Source organism: Amblyomma maculatum, chromosome 3 (assembly GCF_055883805.1).
Source record: "Amblyomma maculatum isolate TAMU_Amacu chromosome 3, ASM5588380v1, whole genome shotgun sequence".
Lineage (NCBI taxonomy): Eukaryota > Metazoa > Arthropoda > Arachnida > Ixodida > Ixodidae > Amblyomma > Amblyomma maculatum.
Window position 1 is genome coordinate 177,958,667 of NC_139346.1, and position 19,227 is coordinate 177,977,893.

General features: G+C 43.4%; 1 protein-coding gene across 4 annotated transcripts in view; it reads right to left on the reverse strand.

The window, feature by feature from the left end:
- The window catches only part of LOC146197052 (transducin-like enhancer protein 4), a 67,879-nt gene that overhangs the window by 5,972 nt on the left and 42,680 nt on the right, over positions 1 to 19,227 (reverse strand). For 3 of the 4 annotated variants that reach the window (XM_084598784.1, XM_084598782.1, XM_084598781.1), the window contains 9 exons: positions 18,472 to 18,598; positions 17,751 to 17,875; positions 16,242 to 16,327; positions 6,673 to 6,922; positions 5,235 to 5,336; positions 3,782 to 3,927; positions 3,025 to 3,136; positions 1,494 to 1,576; positions 729 to 909 (listed from right to left, as the gene is read on the reverse strand). In XM_084598784.1, the coding sequence (XP_084454910.1) occupies positions 729 to 909; positions 1,494 to 1,576; positions 3,025 to 3,136; positions 3,782 to 3,927; positions 5,235 to 5,336; positions 6,673 to 6,922; positions 16,242 to 16,327; positions 17,751 to 17,875; positions 18,472 to 18,598 (1,212 nt within the window). The remainder of the gene's footprint in view (positions 1 to 728; positions 910 to 1,493; positions 1,577 to 3,024; positions 3,137 to 3,781; positions 3,928 to 5,234; positions 5,337 to 6,672; positions 6,923 to 16,241; positions 16,328 to 17,750; positions 17,876 to 18,471; positions 18,599 to 19,227) is intronic. The other variant, XM_084598783.1, reaches the window with a different exon arrangement.

A 19,227-nucleotide genomic window follows, 5' to 3' on the forward strand; every position in this document is an offset into this window, starting at 1 on the left:
TCACCAAACAGAACACGTAGTAGGAAGTCATGAAGCAACTTAGCAAGACGACAATCGGTGATGTGATAACCGTGTACTGCACGAGTGGTAGGCAGCATGAGACTACACTTCTGACTAGGCCCCTCAATGCTACACAGAGGTACTCTATTTCTGGGGGACGAGTGTGCATCGACCTATATTTGGAATAAACTTTCTTATTGGCTAGCCAACGTTCAAGTCAACCTGAATTCGGAGCCGACTTGCATGTAGAAATATGCAGCAAGTTTTTCTTAAATGAACAGATCCCCAAATCACTGTTTAGCACCATCAGCAAAAGGAAGCATTTTGATAAAGGACTGCAATGGAATTAAGTGTGTTAAGCTGCATAGGTTTTGCAGCACGCGCGGCCTAAAAATCAAATCCTCTCCTCATTGTACTTCCCTTCTTTCTCTTTCACATCTATCAGTGCAAAATGAACATGCAAATTGTTTAATGACTCCCCTCAGTGTGCGTTATCTTTCTCAGTAAAATGCTAAGATGATTTTAAGTCAAAATCACCATTTTAAAGAAAAGATGAGACGAGCTGGGAGCCACAGACAGAAGGCGCAGTTGTGTGCCTTTGAGAGAAATTTTGCGTGCCCACCACCTCTTCTGCGCGCGATGAACTGCACCAATCAGTGCACTACTGCACGCAATTAATGTATCGGTGGTGTTATCAGGGCAATTTAGGGAGGCTTATATATATATACCTGGAAGATGGAGGCTCCGTAGGGTGTCCTCCAGGCGTTGAGCAGGTTGTCCTTGCCCGTGGAGACGAACCACTTGCCGCACGAGGCAAACTTGAGCGACAGCACGCAGCTCTCGTGGAGGTGCAGCTGGTACTTGTCTGGCTTGCTGCAGTGCAGGACTTCCACGTTGCTGCTCTCCATCCTGCATTCAAGAGAAGGTAAGAAGATGCTGTTACTCACTCATCTAGCCAAATTAGGCATAACCACCCTTCCTCCGCCACCCATTAGAAACACAAGTGAGACTGTTGAAAACAAATCTGGAATGATCAAAAAATGAGCTAGATGTTGCCAGGTCCTGGCACAAAAAGAAAAAAGAAAATGAGCAAAGAAATCTAGTACTTTCATGCACACAGTTATACCATCAGGCTTCCATGTAGGTGTGTGTGTACTATATATATCGTCCTCGACTGAAGGAATGCAGCGAAATGAACAGGAGGGGCAAGGGCAAAGAGTGTGCAGCCTGGTTCCATCCCTCCCTTTTCCTTTTCTTTTTTTTTTTTTTGTCAGACAATGGTTGTACTACAACCTAGCAAAGAAGAAAATTAAGATCATGCTACACTACAGAGTTAGATACTTTTTCTCTGCAATTAGTGACCAGATCTTATTCCTTCCATGCGTGCGTGCATGCATGTGTTGACAGAAAAATAAAAAATTGTGCCAAAAGAAAAAAAAAATTTTACCTTTATTTATTAGTAAGTGATTCACGCAGAGTAAAATCAGACTTACCCAACAGCCAGCCACTCTCCAGTGGGGCAGTAGCCCAGTGAGAAGATTTGCGATGTGAAGTCGTGTTGCTGCAGCTGCCGCCCCTGCAAAAGCAACGAAACAAAAAAAAAAATAATAACAATAGCAGTCGTCAGACGGGCTACTCTGCAAAATGCGTTCATACTAGTTGGCAAGCCTTAAAATCAGTTAATTGGCTGTCTAATCCTTAGAGCAGCATGCACTAGCCAATAACCTAGAAGATGGAGATTCCTGCGGCCTGTCTTTAAAAGTAGTTAGAAATCAATAATACTCATTCAATGGAGGCCAAAAATTTTGTTCACATCGTGTAGAATGTTAAACCTTTTTTTTAGTGCACTCAATGATGATACCCGAGCGTCAGTTCAAATAAGCCGCAAGTTTAAAAGTATGCGAGTTTGGATCAGCGAGAATCCAATGCACGGGATTATGTTGCCAGCTCAGGTATAATATATCGAAAAATGTGACCTGCGCAAACCTTCATTGAGATACAACAATGATGCAAAGTAATCCCGCAATATTTAGATGTGCACTGTATTTCCCACCTTGCTACAATGTTGGCAACTGAAATTACTAGTATGGAGGTACTAGTAATGACGCTACTAATGACGCTAGTAATGAACACAAATGCTACAGGTATTTTTATTCTATTTATCACAACACTGTTCTCAGGAAGCTACATTCATCAGTAAAAATAGAATTCACATTGTAAACAGTTGCAGCAGTCACCATGCAACCATTCGATCAATGCATCAGGCAACAATTCCGCTCTTCCGCACAAAATCTACTAGCTACAGGGCCCAACCCAAATTACTCAGGTCATAATTAAGGTACATCCTCTAAGGCAGGCGCATTCAAACTGGGCTCCGGACACCATTGGGCTCTTTACAGTGCTTTCTGGGTTTCCGATAACCTTAAATCAATTCATTCCTTAACTAACACCCTTCCTTTACTCGCTATATTTTGGGGCTTATCATGCGGTAATTACTCATAGTAGAATGTCTCATTATCAAGCCAGCTAGTATTAACTGGATTGAGGCATTTTTCTGAGGGGCCACACACTGCATCATATTTTTTGCGCTGAGGTTAGGCATGAGGGAATGGAAGCCGCCAAGTAGGGCTTTGAAAGCCACTAGGGTTCTGCCCGAGACTAAAAATATCATACAATCCCTGCTCTCGTAGATGTCCCAAAGCCTGCACAAGAAGCTACATTGATTTTACGCAACAAAACAATACTTCACGAGGCATTTAGGTCACACGCTCCCTTTATGTACACACCGGAAAGCTGCAGTTAAGCAGAACTTGATATATGACTTCACAACTGGACTTCTCAAACCAATGAGTCGAATTTCATAATGAGCTCATTTCTACAATCACGAGCGAATAAACTAGGAGTGATGTAATATTTCACATTATGTGCCTCACGTGCAACCCTACGGTTGATTCATCTCGCAGTGGCAGCACCCCCAGCCCCCACCGACAAAAACTGACGTGGCAGAGCAACCAGCGAGCTCACCTCTCGGAGATCCCAGGAGCGCACCGTGTTGTCTAGGCCACCGGTCCAGAGCTTCGTGCCATCGCTCGAGATGTCAATGCAGCTCGCGCCATCCGTGTGGCCCTGGAACTGCCTGCACATTGCGAGAGCCCTTTCTCAATGACTAGACGCAGTTTGTTGTCGTTTTATATCATGGCACAAAGCCTGTCGTTGTTGCAGAAGCGGGATCTCAACTATCACAACACTCTACAAAGCATGCCCCTCCTTTTTGTGTTTTACAGCCACCAGTCAGTTTTCACTGCTCTTTCTCATCTAATAGAATGCGCACAAACTACCCCAATATATGCAGTCACTGTACGTACACAGGGTTGTAGGAGTCAGCATCTGATTTTAAAGCTTAGCTTATCCAACGAGCAAAGTGAAGCGGTTAGTGTCAAGTGTCCCTTTTTACACTAAAATGAAATATTAAAATTTTCGAAATATTTTCAAGATATTTTTAAAATATTCAAAACAAGTCAAAATTTCTCTCAACCAAGCTTACCTTAGTGGTACCTTGACATACTTCTAACATTAGAAGAGCGAATATACGACGAATGTTAAACAAGGTCAAAATGCAATATAGATGAGCATGCACAAAATACCTATTCCCACAAAGCCCTTTCACGAAAAGAGAAGTATGCCAGTTAATCTATGTTTTCATGAGATCCTCAAGCAGATTATTTAACTAACACCAAAAGGGTAGTTTCCACCAGTTCGAACAGAAGCAGCTCACTAGTACCTGACGAGCGTTTGGTTGTGCAAGTCCCAAACAGCGATGTTCCCATCCGAGCAGCAGCTGAAGCACACCTTGGAGTCAGGGCTGATGGCCAGGGCATAGCACGCCGGAGCACTTGAGGTCAGCTCTGCCTTGATGCGTGGAGTTGGCTGTGAGAAGAAGAGTCCAATTTAACAGACACTTCATTAGGGCCTTCAAACTTTTAGCACAGACAAAGACCACTTTTTCATTATGTAGGACTGGACAGACAAAAAAGCACTATACGCTGCAAACCCTGACTATTTGAAAGTGCCCCAAGTGTACTGCAACAAATGTGCTGCAAAAAAAAGGAGATAAATTGAAGTTTATTTTGACAGCCTATTATTCGGTAGATGAAAACAAATGGCCCCTTCTAGCTTCGTTTCTTTTTCAACTGCTCGCCAGTTTAGACAGCCGGCTCAACAAATCTGGGTATTTCTCCGCTGCAGAAGCATGATTAGAAACGTGTCAGTCAAAAAGGCACAAATTGTATCGCGTTAGGTTTTATGGTGCATAGGCAAATGAGGCCATTGTGCAGACACAGGGTTCAGTGTGTGTTGTGTTAGGCTAGGCTTTTTTTAGAGGTACGTCAGAGTTTGTTTAGAAGGTTAATTTCTTTAAAAGAATCCATCAGCACATGAGAACTCGACAGGGGAATTTTTTCCCAGCAAAAGGCTTGGATGAAGTGGGATGTGTTCACTGTAAAGTGCTACGATATGCCTTTTTCTTATTTCCCCGAGCTTTATGCATGACACCAGAAAATGACTGACTGTGAGCTCATCTTCATATGCTTCAAATGTAGGTTTCTCTTGATTCAGGAATAAAAAGTTGTGTGTGAGTGCCCGATGCAGAGACGACATAGAATGACTTTGACAAAGCGTTCTTGATGGCTGGACAACTTCCATTCTCCAATTGTAGGCTTGATGAGGTGTAGTTTATTGTTTGCCTCACTGTCCCACAAAGCCTGCCACTTAGTTCTCAGTTTACTATGCATGAGCCACACGCAGTCTTTACGAGGAATGTTGATTCGTTTTATAATAACGTTACAAAGCACGTGCAGAATATTCGCCAGCTTTCTCATTCCCACTGATATCCACGTGGCTAGGGACCCCGCAAAACTTTTATTAGCAGTCCTTGTTTGTAAGCTTTTACTACATTGTTTATGATATCTCCAATTAAGGGCTCAAGTACATTTCTGGGGTGCAGAACTGCGATTACACAAAAAGGCATGAGCGTATAATATTTTTATATACTTTTAAGCCCTAACCCTTTGGCAAGCACCAAAAACAAATCAGGCAAGTGAGTTGGGAGTATAAAACAGGCTAAATTTACAACTTTACTTCAAACCATTATACCTCAAGCAGCAATGTACAACACCACTGGACAACACCACTGGACAAACAGTCCTCTTTTTACTGTTTTTTCCCACAATACTTACCGCTCCCAGATCCCAGATGCAGATGGTGCTAGCTTCACCACCAACAATAAGTGTCCGCCCATCCGGTAACAGCTTGCAAGAGCGGATGTAGTTGTCTCTTTGCTGTAACAAGGAAAGAGCTGGCAATTAGGCTGGCTAAAATTGCCTCAAGTCTTCTGAAACTCAAATAACATGATTTTGAAATGCAAAGAACGAAATTTATTTTAGGAAAGCCAAGTGTAAAAAGGCTAAAATGAGGCAAGGCACTAGATTGAGAGAGGCATGAATAGTGACAAGAATTCCTCCTTTAGCCGAGAATCATAAAGTGTAGTGACAAGAATTCCTCCTTTAGCCGAGAATCATAAAGTGTACCGCCCGCATGCACTCGTTTTTGTCAATGTCAGTCAAACGACAGCGTCCACATACTCTTCACTGCACATCCTAGTTGCCTGACTTACCAATCAAGACTCTCACCCAAGCAAGTTCCTTTCAATCCCATGCATGACGGCAAAGCAGCAGTCAAGAAGCATTTTGGATTAGCCATAAGTGCCCTCCATACAAGGCCATCTCTTTTTGAGTTAGCTCTGTGCACAGTCGCAAAGTCAATTTTAGCAACTGGCACCCAATAACCAGTGATGTCTTCAGCGTTTCCAGCATCACAGAAGAAACTGTGGTCCTAGTCGACATTACGTGTCACATTCAGCACTGAAGAGGATGAAAGACATACTCCCGTGAATTAAATCCTCAGTCATTACATTCCCTCAGTTTTGTACTAATTTACAAGTACTGACAAAATTTCAAGACTGTTGTTATTCTCATGCTTTTCAGGTGTATAAAAGGAGTATATACATCTCATTTTTTGGCTGGTGTTTTATCCTCTGTAATGATGTGTAAGGTATTACGGTAAATGGATCAACATGTGATATCCGCCTACGACTGCTGAATAATTTATGAACTAACATGTTTTCTCACCTACTCCTGTTTCAACAACCGAGCGATGGCTGTGACGTCAAAGTCAAGTCTAGGCCAAAACAACAACAACAACAAAAATAAAACAACGATACAACTGTTCCTGTGCCATTTGAATTCACTACAAGGTAAAGTCAGCCAGCCTCAAGAACAGGAATCACAACAAGTGAAGAGTCAGCGATCATATCTCTGTTTTTTCATGACGTGCGTGACCTGGACTCGATTGTGACGTTACAGCCATCTCTCGGCTGCTGAAACTTAAACCGAAACTGGCGAGAAAGAAAAATTTTATTAAAAATTATTTACCAGTCGTAGTAAAAAACCATGTGGTGATCCATGTACAGGAATGTCTTACGTATCATTAACAAGAAGCAAAGTGCCCACAAAATTTGGTGTCGACACTCCTTTAACAGTAAAACTAACTGAGAAGCAACGAGGTTGACGATCATTTGTAACGTTTTGTAACTAAGAAGCAAGTGCCCAAACTGACCAGGCAGTCCAGTTGTGAGACAGGGGTCTTGGATCCAGGCTGGCTGATGTCCCAAACCTTAACACAGCCCTTGCCACCCGTGTAGACATACTTGGTGGGGCTTGAGATGGTCACCGCACACACCACTTCGCCATGCGACAGAGTGTTGATTTGCCGCGCGTGTCGTGGGATGCCGGCGCCCATGAGGGCATCCGGTGGAAACGGCACTGGCTGCATCTGGCCCTCTGCGCTTACGTGGAACGAATAGGCCCTGCAGAGAATTGTGCACGGGAAGGTCAGCCAATATGAAAAATCCAGCGATTCACACATGACCCTGAAGAGTGCCTCAGACTGTTTAACACCTTCCACAGAACGACGGATTTTGTAATAAATTGTTCTTTCAGCCCCAAAATATTTGAAAAAACTATAAACAGCATTAAAGCTATGCTCTCCATCAGTTTGCTTAGACTGCAAACCAGGAACTGCAAATGGTGAAGTATATTAAGTTGATGGCCTTTTCAATCCATGAGCAATTACTAGCAGATTACCACTTGAACATTTAATACAACCCTCTGTTTTTTCCTCTCAACTAGTAGATCGCAGTGTCACCAAAGAATGCGTCATACAGCTTTTTTTCTTTCTTTCCTTTCTCACTACTTTGCCGCAAGGCAGAGAGTGAAAGGAAAAGGAAGCCTGTGTTTCACAGCCTGTGTTTCACGTGTTTCACAGCCACATTAAAAACCACTACTGGGACCCTTTTAAAGGGACAACAAAGAAAAAATGAAGTATGACTTGCACTGACGTGTTTCACAGCCACATTAAAAACCACTACTAGGACCCTTTTAAAGGGACAATAAAGAAAAAAATGAGGTAGGACATGCACCGACGTGGTACCACGTTCCAAACACAACGAGGCTATTCCCACTGAAAAGAGAGCTGTTTTAGGCCAGAAAACAGTTAGTTACATGGGGTTTTATGGCACAAAAGCAACTTTGGCAATGATGCGCCGGACACTAAAGGTTATAGGCCAGAAAATATTGAAAAATTGAATACAGATTCCCCCATAACTGGTTGATTTCACAAGTAGATCTGCGTGCAGGGGAAAAATCCAATTTTCTCAGCCATGAATGTGTCTTTTGTGTAAGGAAAACGTCGACATACTAGGAAAGATCCAGAAAATCGATTCTTACTGAAGAAAAACGCATAGATGGAGTTTCCTTCTCAACAGATGCAAACCATCACCTCACTAATCTTGCTCGGAGCCAGATTTCGCATGGAGGTGGCATTTGGTGGCAGCTTTTTGTTTACAGCATTTATGTTCAGACAGTCATGAATATGAATAGCTATGTTACGTAGCTATATATACAGCTATGTTTATCACCACGTCACAGTGTAAATCCACTTGTTACTGCCAGATTGAGGCATAAAAGCAGGTTTCTGGTGCTTCGCTAATGGCAATAGCAGTTTGGTGCCATCTGAAAGCAGGAGGGCAATGTTCCCAACACTAAGCAGATCAACTGGCTGCAGAAAAAAAAAAAAAGGAACACAGCAAAGCTTGGTTCCATCCCTCCTTTATAGTAAGAACCTGCTTCTGTGGCTGCATATCTCCATACGCAGCTGAAAGAGGAGAGTTTCATATATATATATATTTGTAAATGAAACCCAAAGTTCCTTTGGTTAATATTGATGCAATAGCATTAACGGCCCTGTTCTCCAGAAAACCTGGCGTCGGCGTTGTGAGCGAGAAATCACAGGAGGTGGCAACTGACATTGCGGGGCAATGATTCAATCATAGCGTTGTGCAGATTGGTTCAAGCATGCGACATGGCTGATTTGATAAGAGATTCAGAGTTGGCTTCTCAATTCAGAAGGGAGGACGAAGGAAATTGATCCTTACAGAACCCTTGCATTCCATGCCAGGCATGCTACCCCCTAGGCCACTTAGGGATGTTAGTATGACTCTGTTATGTTGGGTGATCTTTCACGTGATATGATAGGTTATGACTATGTGCTAAACAGTATTTGTGAGTTAATAGAGGCACAATTTAAGGGATTAGTGATTAGATTTGTGCACATGTGCAAGCAAGGATCCGCAAGGGAAGCCATGAACGGAAACTGTTAACGCTGTTCATAAGCGCGACAAACTTATGAAATTCTTTCAGCAGAACTAATATTGCCTGTCTCTCAGTTTACACACACACACGAACGTATCATCTCGGTCAAGCTACTCTCATGCAATTCAGTTTACATTTAGGCTGCTAGTTCAACGTTGTTTTTTTTTAAGAGTACTGCGTCCCTGTCCTGCAATTATCTCACTGAATGTGAGACTAGCAATATGCTCAAATAAATATATCATTTATACACTCTTCTGTAACGAAGCCAGGGATACAAACTGAAGCAAGTTTTTCCGTGCTTGTATAAGCAATATTTCCAGTAAAAAAATAGAAGTTTTCGAGTTAACAACGTACACAGCATACTTGCTCATATTTGGAGTTACAACAGCCGATCAACTGTTTGTTTGCTATCTGAACTGTATTAACGAACTGCCGCGCTCCTGGTAAGAAGGCGTACTGTTGGCAAAATTGTTAGCTGCCTCGTCAGCCCTGACTGCCGCGTCAGCATTCTATGATGGAGAGGACTTGTGAAAGGTCAAGAGTTAGTACATGCTCAGAGAGCACACACAGCTGGGAGCATCACCTGCTAGGCTCTGCCTTCTTCTGGACGCTGCCCTTTATTAGCACATCTCAAACAAACTGACAGCATTGCACACGCATCGTTCATGCTAATTGCCTCAAAGCAATCTTCCTAAATAGCAAGTGAGTGGGACTTCTTTTTTATATTTTACGCGCTCACTGTAGCGGTGGATTGAGAAAATTAAAAATGGGCAAAACACACTTAAATATAAGGTAAAATAAAATTACATACATGGACGTTTTGTTTCTTACTTCCTGGTGCGAACACACTTTATTTGTCTGTATAAAGGTGTTATTAACACTATCCCCTAGGCTGAAAAAAAAACTTAGGCTGGGCTACCATATTCTTGCTGCAGTGTATTATCACAGGATGGGAGGGGAACCTTGAATATATACCATCCACTCTGCACAGCATGATCTTGGCAGTTTGCAGCAATGATAAAAAGCTACATTGCATGCATAGAGCTACATGACAAATTATATAGGAATGTCACTAAACCGAGTGGCACGTGGCCAAAGGTCTATATGCAAATCTACAATGACGAGATCTCAATACTAGGGCAGGTAGTATTAACAGCAGCTCCACCTACAGATTAATGAAGAGCTCGCGGCAGAAAGTAAGAAAAGGTCTATGCCTGTTATCGCAATGTTGAAAGGAATACTGAACAAAAAACCTAAAAACGATCAGAAATATCGCAGTTGAGCTTCAATGACACCCTAATATACTCTCATCATTCCTATTATTTTGGAGCGGATGGCCGTCATTGTGAGTGGCTGCCAGGCCGCATTCTAGACTATGAGCTGATGGAAATACAACACACCTGCCCTTAGCAGCATCATAGACAAAATGGTGGCATGGTTTTGAGCGAAAGGCATTGCAGAATGCAAATCAGAAGCAAGGTTGATGACATGATTGGAATTACGACTTCAATGAGTGACCACCTAACCGAGCATGCACAACAAAGATGCAATCTAACAGCCTATCACATTAGCAACAATGTCTGCGGTCCACCCCAGTCCCCATACATGGTGCCAAGAATGTTGGGGCCAGTAATGCAGTGTTTTCGTCAAACCTCACATGAACACAGTGACATGAGCTCACTTCAGACAGAACAAAACAATGCTCATTCCTCTGGCAGATACAAAATGATACAAATCGGTCAAAGGTATGGTATGAAGGGTCCCTTTGAAAGTCACCTACCATTTCATTGTGGAGTTATGTCGGACTATAGTGAGCTGTAAGACTGGGAAGATGAAACAGCCTAGTCAATGATATTCCAGCTATGCGCGCTTTGGAAGTGTGCACTTAAACATCTTCTCTCCACAATAAGGTGGTGGCGTACAGAAAATTTGGCAGTACTCAAGACCAGCATTTCAGACTCGGCAAAGCCCGCAATTGGATTCTTTTAACACAATAAACACTGGCAAGAATCTGTCGAATCCGAGAGGGTAAACGCGAGTCCCAGACGTGCGACTGCATTTTTAACAGGATAGTGGCAGCGTATACCATGGTTCAGATGACGGTGCTGCCTGTGGCGAGTGAGATGGGAAAGGGCATAGCATGTAATACGTACCTAGAGGCAAAAGTGGCGGCACAGAACTTGGTGCCGGCTGCTGTGACTAGGTTTATTCATGGTTGCAAATGAACAGCTCACAAAAGACTAAGGACAAGAAGAAAGACAGACACTGGACACCAGCGCTTGTCCTGTGTCTTTCTTTTGATCCCCAGTCTTTTGTACACAGTTTTTTTCCAATCCTGAACATATACTAACTTGCCCAACTGAACGTTCAACTAGGTTTATTCATCCACCACGGGAATGTTGCAAACGCGGTAACATATTTGGATTGGCTAGTGCTAGGCATAAAACGTGGATATGCCTCAATTTTCCTCAAAGGTAAACCTAAAAAAGAAAATGCTTTTGACAATTTTCATGCATGCCTAATTCCATTCTGATAAATTTGTTATTCCACTGTCTCTACTACACCACCTGATCTTTATCTTTTCCACCTTTCACTCCATTTTTCACCCATTCCTCACTAAAGAAGGTAATAAAACAGTGCGAGGCAAGACGGGACACGTGAAGGACAAACATGTGCTGTGTCCGTTATGTCTTGACTTGCGCTGTTTTATTGCCTTCTTCAACACGTGCCAACCAGCCCATATTCGCCCTCTTCTGTCCTCACTAAACTTTGAGCTGTCCACAGAGAAATTAGGTAGGTAATACGTCTTTCTTTTTCTTAAAACCAATTTATTACGAAGGGAAGCCAGAAACATTTCCTCGTTCCCACAGGTATGGAGTCTACATCTTGCGCTGCCACCCAGCAGAGCAACGTATGCTGTCCTCAGCTCATGTGTCTGGTGGCGAGGGGCAAGCAACGTGCAACGTGATGCACAGACTGGTGACACTAAGTACATTGCAGGCAATTAAGTGCAGTGCGGACGTGACAAAAGCATGACTCTGGCTCTGATGCTGTGCAGTACGTAGGAAATGGTGGAATTCACAAATTTTTCAAGCTGGTTTTAATGTGACAGCGGCTCCCATTCAATGGAGAAACTGGCGGCACCAGCCGTCATGTAGGGAAAGCGAGGATTGGTCTGAAAGGGTTGGCACCACATGCGGAGCGGCAGAATTGAAAAGCAAATGAACTGCACTGAAATTAAAATCTACAAAGGATAAGATGGGAATTGAAAAATTGGAGAATGCTCAAGCTTCGCCTTTAGGAGTTCAACACGATAGCGCTTAAACCCCAATGCTTTGAAGACGATGGAAGGATGTATAAGGCTTTAAATCGGCAGCGGCTCGCGCCATCTGTTGCGGCAGTGTCGTACGATCAAAGGAATTTTCCAGTGAGCACCGCATCGCAGGTAAGAAAAGCGGAAATGTTCTTTGCTACTCGCTTCACTATTACTTCTGTAATAAGTTTTTTTCTAATGACACACCTAAACATTACCCGACAGTCATAAGGAAACGCATACATTAGATCCACCTTTATTAGGACAGAAGCAATGAGGTTCTGTGGCGGAGCGGTTACGTGCTCACCTTACACTGCGAATGAACCGTGTTACTCCGCGGGTTTCCACAAAACCTTCGTTTCTTTACCTTCTGATTTTTGCGTTACAACCACAACGCTGACATCGCCTTTTCTGTAACACGGACGGGGTCCTTAACGCTCTCGCATTAAAATATTACGGAGGACACTTAAGCTCCGTCTTTAAGGATATGACGAGATAGTGTAAGCTACCAAGTCACATATAAAGCTCAGTTTTGGTAACAAAAACCATATGAATGTGCCTGAACGGCCTAGGAGTAATGTGAATTCAAATGTCCTGGCAGGCTCATTCTGACATCACCCTCCCATATGAATGATATGAAAGGAGAGATCCAATTTGGCATCTCCTACCAAACATAATGTCAGGCAATCCTGCGACCAGTCGGTGTGCGGCCATGTCAGCTGCCAGTTACCACTTGTCAGTGCTGTGCTCTTGATTTTTCACTCACAAACAACGCCAACGCTGGATTTTCGGTGAACGAGGCTTTTAACACAATCGCGTTAAAACCGGGACCCTTGGATTCCGAATCAGACTCTCTACCCCTAGACCACACAAGGATGCACATATCACTTGTTTGAAGCGGGAATTTATATCTATGTCATGTGGCCTTTCACATAATAATATGAGTGAGATTAAAAGGGGCAACAATAATAAGCACCATCTCACAACCATGCAGCAAATCACTCAATTGCAGGAGATTTCAACCAACAAACTAAATTACCAACAGTATGCTTGAAACCACAGCTCAATTGCATGGCAGAGAGGGGCGAGTGTGCACAAAGAAGGAGCTGCTGATGGGAGACTTAAATACTGTCGAGTCATACCCTTAAAGGTGGAGCTTAAGTGTACCCCAAATTTTTCACTGTAAAGTTTTCTTTTAGTGCACTAGCACAAGAAGCTTAACTAAGCCATTTATTTACTGTATGTGTGGTCCTTATGTGACCTTGAAATTAAGTAAATATGACCACAATTATGGTTTCGATTCTGCGGTGGTGCTATCAGATCAACTTCGCTGGCCACTGCATTAGAGCAATATGCCATCGCTGCAGCAAAAACACCTCTCACACTGTGCGGCCGTGGCCAATCAGACAGCGGCAAGTTACATGGATGCAGCCAATCAGAGAGTAGTGGGTCGCACGAGTGTGGCCATCAAAGAGAGGTGGTGTTCACTCGCAAGCGGTATAAAACAGAAATAGGGGCATCTTTGAGGCAGTGCTGAAGCCATGAGAGTTGCTCAAGGTAATGAGATGCTCAAACAGAGGGTGCAGAGCAAACACCGACATCCTGAGAATTGTACGCACAAATAAAACGTCTGAACAAGGAGCCACGCATTTGGATCCCCAAGCTTTTAAAAAGCATGCCATGCTAACACACACATTTTAAGTTCATAGATTTCTCGGACTGTTACATCAAATGTTTCTACTTCTTGTGTCCCACTTCACTTGAAAAACTGGTCGCTAACAGACAAGATGAAGGGAATTTGATTCCATTTACTACTTAAGATACAACGTAGATTTGACAAGGCTCTCATTTCTCAATACCGTGAATTTGCCCGCCGCCCGACTGTTGATCGCCTTCTTTCAATGATGGCTCCTGTCGCAGTTTGGGAATTAAGAAGTCTTTCGCTGCACCAATGTCATTTTGTAAAAGCATACCCACGACACAGACCTTTAAGATAGGAGGCGCACATCAGAAAGGTGATGCAGCTGGTCACTCAGTGCAGCCCGCAGTAAGGCTTATATAATGCCTGCCTACTCACCTTTTACTAAAGGTTGAGTAATTCTGTAATGCACATTACCCAGATAGACAGTGATATGCTAATGCAGCACAACTGCCCCCAAAATAACAAATCAAGAGCTGACAGCAGTTAAACTTTCTTGCTATGCTGTTCAGCCTGAGCGCAAATATTAAAAATGCTTTCCTGAAAAACCATTGCAGAGAAATCTTTAATTTTGCTTTAACTAAAGAATCACAAAGCAAATCAGATGATAATGGAAAGCAATTTTTTATTGTTCAAAGAAAAAAATCCGAGAATTCTTCAACTTTGGTTTGCTAACAAAACCATAAAGCAAATAAAAAGCTATTAGAAAGAGGTTCTTTTTGTTGTTTAATGGTTAAAGAAAATAAGACACATGAAGCATCCATGAAACCATTAGGATATCAGACTCCATGTCTACATGGAGCAAGTACTTCACGATGATACCCCCTCCTTTTCTATGGTACTGTATGGCAAATGCTCAGACGGGGTGTGTTCAGAAATTCAATCAAGATATCACTAAAACTTGCAGTGTGTTAGCAAGCTGTAGCTAATGCTGTAATTTCTGCATATGTTTGGAACTCTTTCTCATCCGCTATTCGTGTTCCTAGCACTCCTTAACCATTCCTGAAAATACAATATATTCGGCTGGCAAAGATCAGGTTTGACTGTCTTAAATTTCACTGGTTTGAAGTTTAGCGAATGTTCTATACTCATATACGACTCAACGCAAAGTGTCAAATGCTCCTCAAAGGAGCTCCTCTGACTAAAGCTGCCAAACTACTGTTGTGATTAACTACACATTGACACACCTCCTGCAGGGTAGTTAACTCTGCTTCCCCTAGCCTCAGCTGGAATGATCAAAGAGGCACGTGGCGCAAGCAGACACCGAGACCCTTCAAAGGAGTGCCTTGCCAACACCAAGATTGGGGTGTACCGAAGGAAATAAAGCACTCCCAATGCAGATTGCAACAAAACCGGGTCTTTTATTCTCAAGTGAAATTTACAGGGTGTCTTTCTTGGTCCACGGCCTTTTTCATGCCTCACAGCTGGCCTTATGCACGTAAAAAGCTCAAGCTCGTGTTCACCAAGAACCTCTTCAATCTGACTCGAACGGGTGATCAAGGAGGCTGTCTCATCTGCAAGATTTAAAACAGGTGACCCTTTATTCACACTGCAATGCAAGACAGACTCCCACAACTCCAATCTTTAATTTGCTTTACTCATGAGAAATGGAAGTATCTCACTTCTTATATTTTTGGCAAGGCAATTTTATATTTGCAAATAAAAAAATCTAGGAGCCACCTTTCTAGAGCTATTAATTCTATGTTTGATGCAAAACACGCAGCGTCCATGCGAGCAAAACTACTGCCAAAAATTATAATATCTAGAACAACCTCTTTTTTTGAGGGCACTGATTTTGCAAAGATCCCAAAAATATGCTTCTCAGCAGTGAGCTAAATCAAATCTCTTAGCAGCCGTTACAAATGTATTAGCAACACAAAGAAAGTGTCGTCAATGAACTAATTCAAGAAAAAGAGACCTTTGCAATGATCGTTTAAACAAGCAACGTTTGCAGAAAAAAAAACTTTAAAAATTTAGAATTAAAATCTGCATTTCACCCGTTGTGTAAAACTGCTTAAATTACATCAGCCCAAATGCTAGTAACTGTAGTATTTCTTTCTCTGAACCACCACTCAATGTAAAAGTATGACCTTCTTAGTTTCTGGTGCATCAATAGCCTTACCTTCTGCAGCTTTACATAGCCATTCATCACCTTTCAATTCCCCATTTCTTCTCATTTTCCCTTTTCCCAATGAAGAGTAGCAGACTACAGTGTGACAGCTTAGGCAACCCTCTCCGCCTTTCCTGCACATAACTCCCCCTCCTTTAAGATAACCTAAGGTGAAGGACACGTAGCTTCAGATGTTACCATTGAAGCTGGAAAAAGGACACTAAGTCCACCATCTTTCAGGCCATGATCTTTCGCCTGCTAGCAGCCAGGCAAAGAGCATTAAAATCCGAGCCTAGGATACCTGCATCGACCCCCCCAGCCACTGAAAGTAAGCGCAAGTTGAGAAGCACTCACGGTTTTCCACCGGGGATGGTGCCGAAGTGAGGCGGTGGCCGCAAAGATGGGTGTGCGTCAAAGCCTGCAACCTGCGATAAAGACAACTGCGATTCAGCGTCGGTCAGCCATGCTTCCCTACAGAAACGGCCAACCCCACGACCGACCAGGCAAAGGCACCACCACACCTTAGAAGGTTCACCTTTTTCACATTCCTTTCTCTTCTAAAACTTACATTGTTTTGCAACAATCGTGCAGGCATGAATGTAGCTCTCTAAACCATCATCTGAAGTGGCATAGCTGGATATGTATGTGGATATATATATCCTGGATATATGCGCGCATTATGAAGATTCACAAAACAAAAGAATGAATTTTTTTTTTTTTTTTTAAGTCAATGGGGCCAAGGTGTGGCCAGACTTTAGAGGAAAGGATGAGCACAAAAGAATGTGCATTAAGCACTGCACGTGCGAAGAACAACACAGAAAAAACAATACTGAAGAGGAAATATAGAAGTAAACAGTAATTATGTGCCATTTGATTACAATCCTTTCTTACTTTAGTTTATTAGCATTAGAGGGTCTGTGCTAGAGAAAATGACAGCCATTAATCAGATGTGGCCTGTCACCTGGCAGGTAGGAGAACCACCTGCCCCAACTGACATAGGTGGCAAAGTTCAGAGAAGGACATTGCCCCTTTCCTCTTGTAAGGGAGAGGCAGGCAGGAGAGATCAAAGAGTTGGGTGTAGTTAGATATTCTGGTAAGAAAAAGTTGGTTATATGTGCACCACCCCATGGATAGCATTGATCGCCTAGAATAATTTCAGCTTCGAATCCTCAAGTTCACTAATACGCATTAACACACACTGCATAAAGTATAGGCTGCATGAAATGTTTTCTGCTTAAAAGAACACTGCATGCATGTCGTGCCCTCCTTTTTGTATTTGTGAGGTCCGAGTTCTTCCTTAAGGGATTTCTTGCGCACTTTTCAAACTAAACAGACATGAAAAAAAGGTACAGTTTTCGTCGGAAATTCACAGCCCACTAGATTTGCTTTTTGGCCACACTGTGTGACCCATTTTTCAAACATTTCAAAGCTAGGAGAATCCCTCGCCGCTACACCTTCAGGCCCAAGTACTTCCACAGGTAGCAAAAGCAGTGATGGTGCCAAGGGGCGGCGAACACCATCCCAAAAATCTGCTGAGCACTTCCTTCATTTCCCACAACGGTGATTTTATTTACCAACAGTCGCCTTGAATGTCTGAGTTCATGCAATTACTTGAGGCGGGTGAGAACCCCACTACTAAGAACATTGTACCCTCTTGCAGCTTAAGCTTGTGGGCAGCATGGTTCTGACAAAAGGATCATAGACTTCTGTGTCTTCTACCGAACTGTATACCGACTCCACAAGCAACACACTAGGCTTTTTTTTTCCATGCTGAACAAAGGCCATTGTGTTGGGCCTGGACAAAGGGGTGGGTGGGGTGCACAGCCATGCCCGGTCTGTGGGGTGGCCGCCAGAGGTGCCCACCAGAGATCGCGAATAGGAACTTAGCGCCGAGCTGTGCAGCTGGGGGAAGGCTGCAGGGTTGGCCGCCGCCAGGTCAGCCGCCGCAAGTGCGTGAGGCGCCCCCCCAAGTGGGTATGGGTACGGGCCTGCAAACACAAACAGGGGCGGGGAAAGATGGCAGGAAGGGTTCATGTTTAATAAAAGGAGCTTCACAAATGCACTGTTTTCCAATGTTCTACTTCCTTAAGCAGGAAAAAATAAAAAACTCATGCTATGTTACGTAATGCAAGAAATACATTTGTCTTAAAGGAAATGTGCAGTATTTAAAACATAGCCTTTGCACAGTCTGATTTCCAAGCTAGTACAATGCCAAGCAACTATCCACAGATACACTACTGTTGATTCTTTAAGATGTGCATATATTACACAACAATCCACAGGAACTCCTTCCAGCAAGCAACAAACAACGGCACCATGAATTTTACCTCACCCGCCACCGCTACCTTTCCTTTGCGAGTCAGCCTAGTTTGGCGGCCACGAGTTTCCCAGCATAATGCCCATACAAGAAAAGCAGAGTTGCAACAAAAAAAAAAACATGTCGTCAGCAAGTTTGGACTTGGTCACCCCGACCAGGTGCATTATGTGAGAGCCGGGTCAGCCGACTCCAGAGAAACACGAGCCGCAAAGCAGACTGATGGGGCAAAAACAGTAGGCAGGGGAAGCAGCATCAGAGTTTACTCACCAAGGCCTGATGATTTGGAAGAGGAACCTGGCAAGGACGCCTTGGCTGCTCCACTGGAACCAGGCGTCGTAGACCCTGAACTCGTTGGAGTTAACGATTTCGACACCGGGGTAGGGGACTTGTCACCCTTTGGAAGGAAGATAAACATTATGACACTGTCAGATATATGCTGCCACACAAATGCTTCTACGCATTTTAGAGTTCATCATCGGCGAAAAATTGCATTTCATGAATTGGATTGTCTAAAGTGAAGATGTTTCAGAGTCACATATGGCACAAAGCGCCATTGTAAACTCTGAGAGCAAAAAATTAGCTGGTGGTTTAACATTGGTTAATGCTGAAGGGAAGCGAAAGCTTCATGTACATGGCTACGCTCGTTGCCAAGCTAGGAATAAACACATTGTGCATTTCTCCAAACATAAAGACCATTCTTCATCGGTCTCTTCGGTATACTGCCTTTTCAGGGCCTCATTCCGACGTGCCTTCTTCGCGTTCCGACGCGCTACTGTAGTGGGGTGTCAGTCCTCCCCCATCTCGCACAGTTTTGTAACCTAGGCAGGAGCCCGGGGGCTCCTATTTAAACCCGTACTGCCCCTCTAGTACCCCCTACTTCCATGTCACACTGACGTCACCTCACGTGACCTTGACAGTAGTCACGGGCCACTTGGTGGCCTACGTGACTATGGCCCGAAGTCACATGGCGACCACCAGGCTTAAGGCAAAAGTTTGACCTCTTTATCTCCCTCAAGGTAAAAA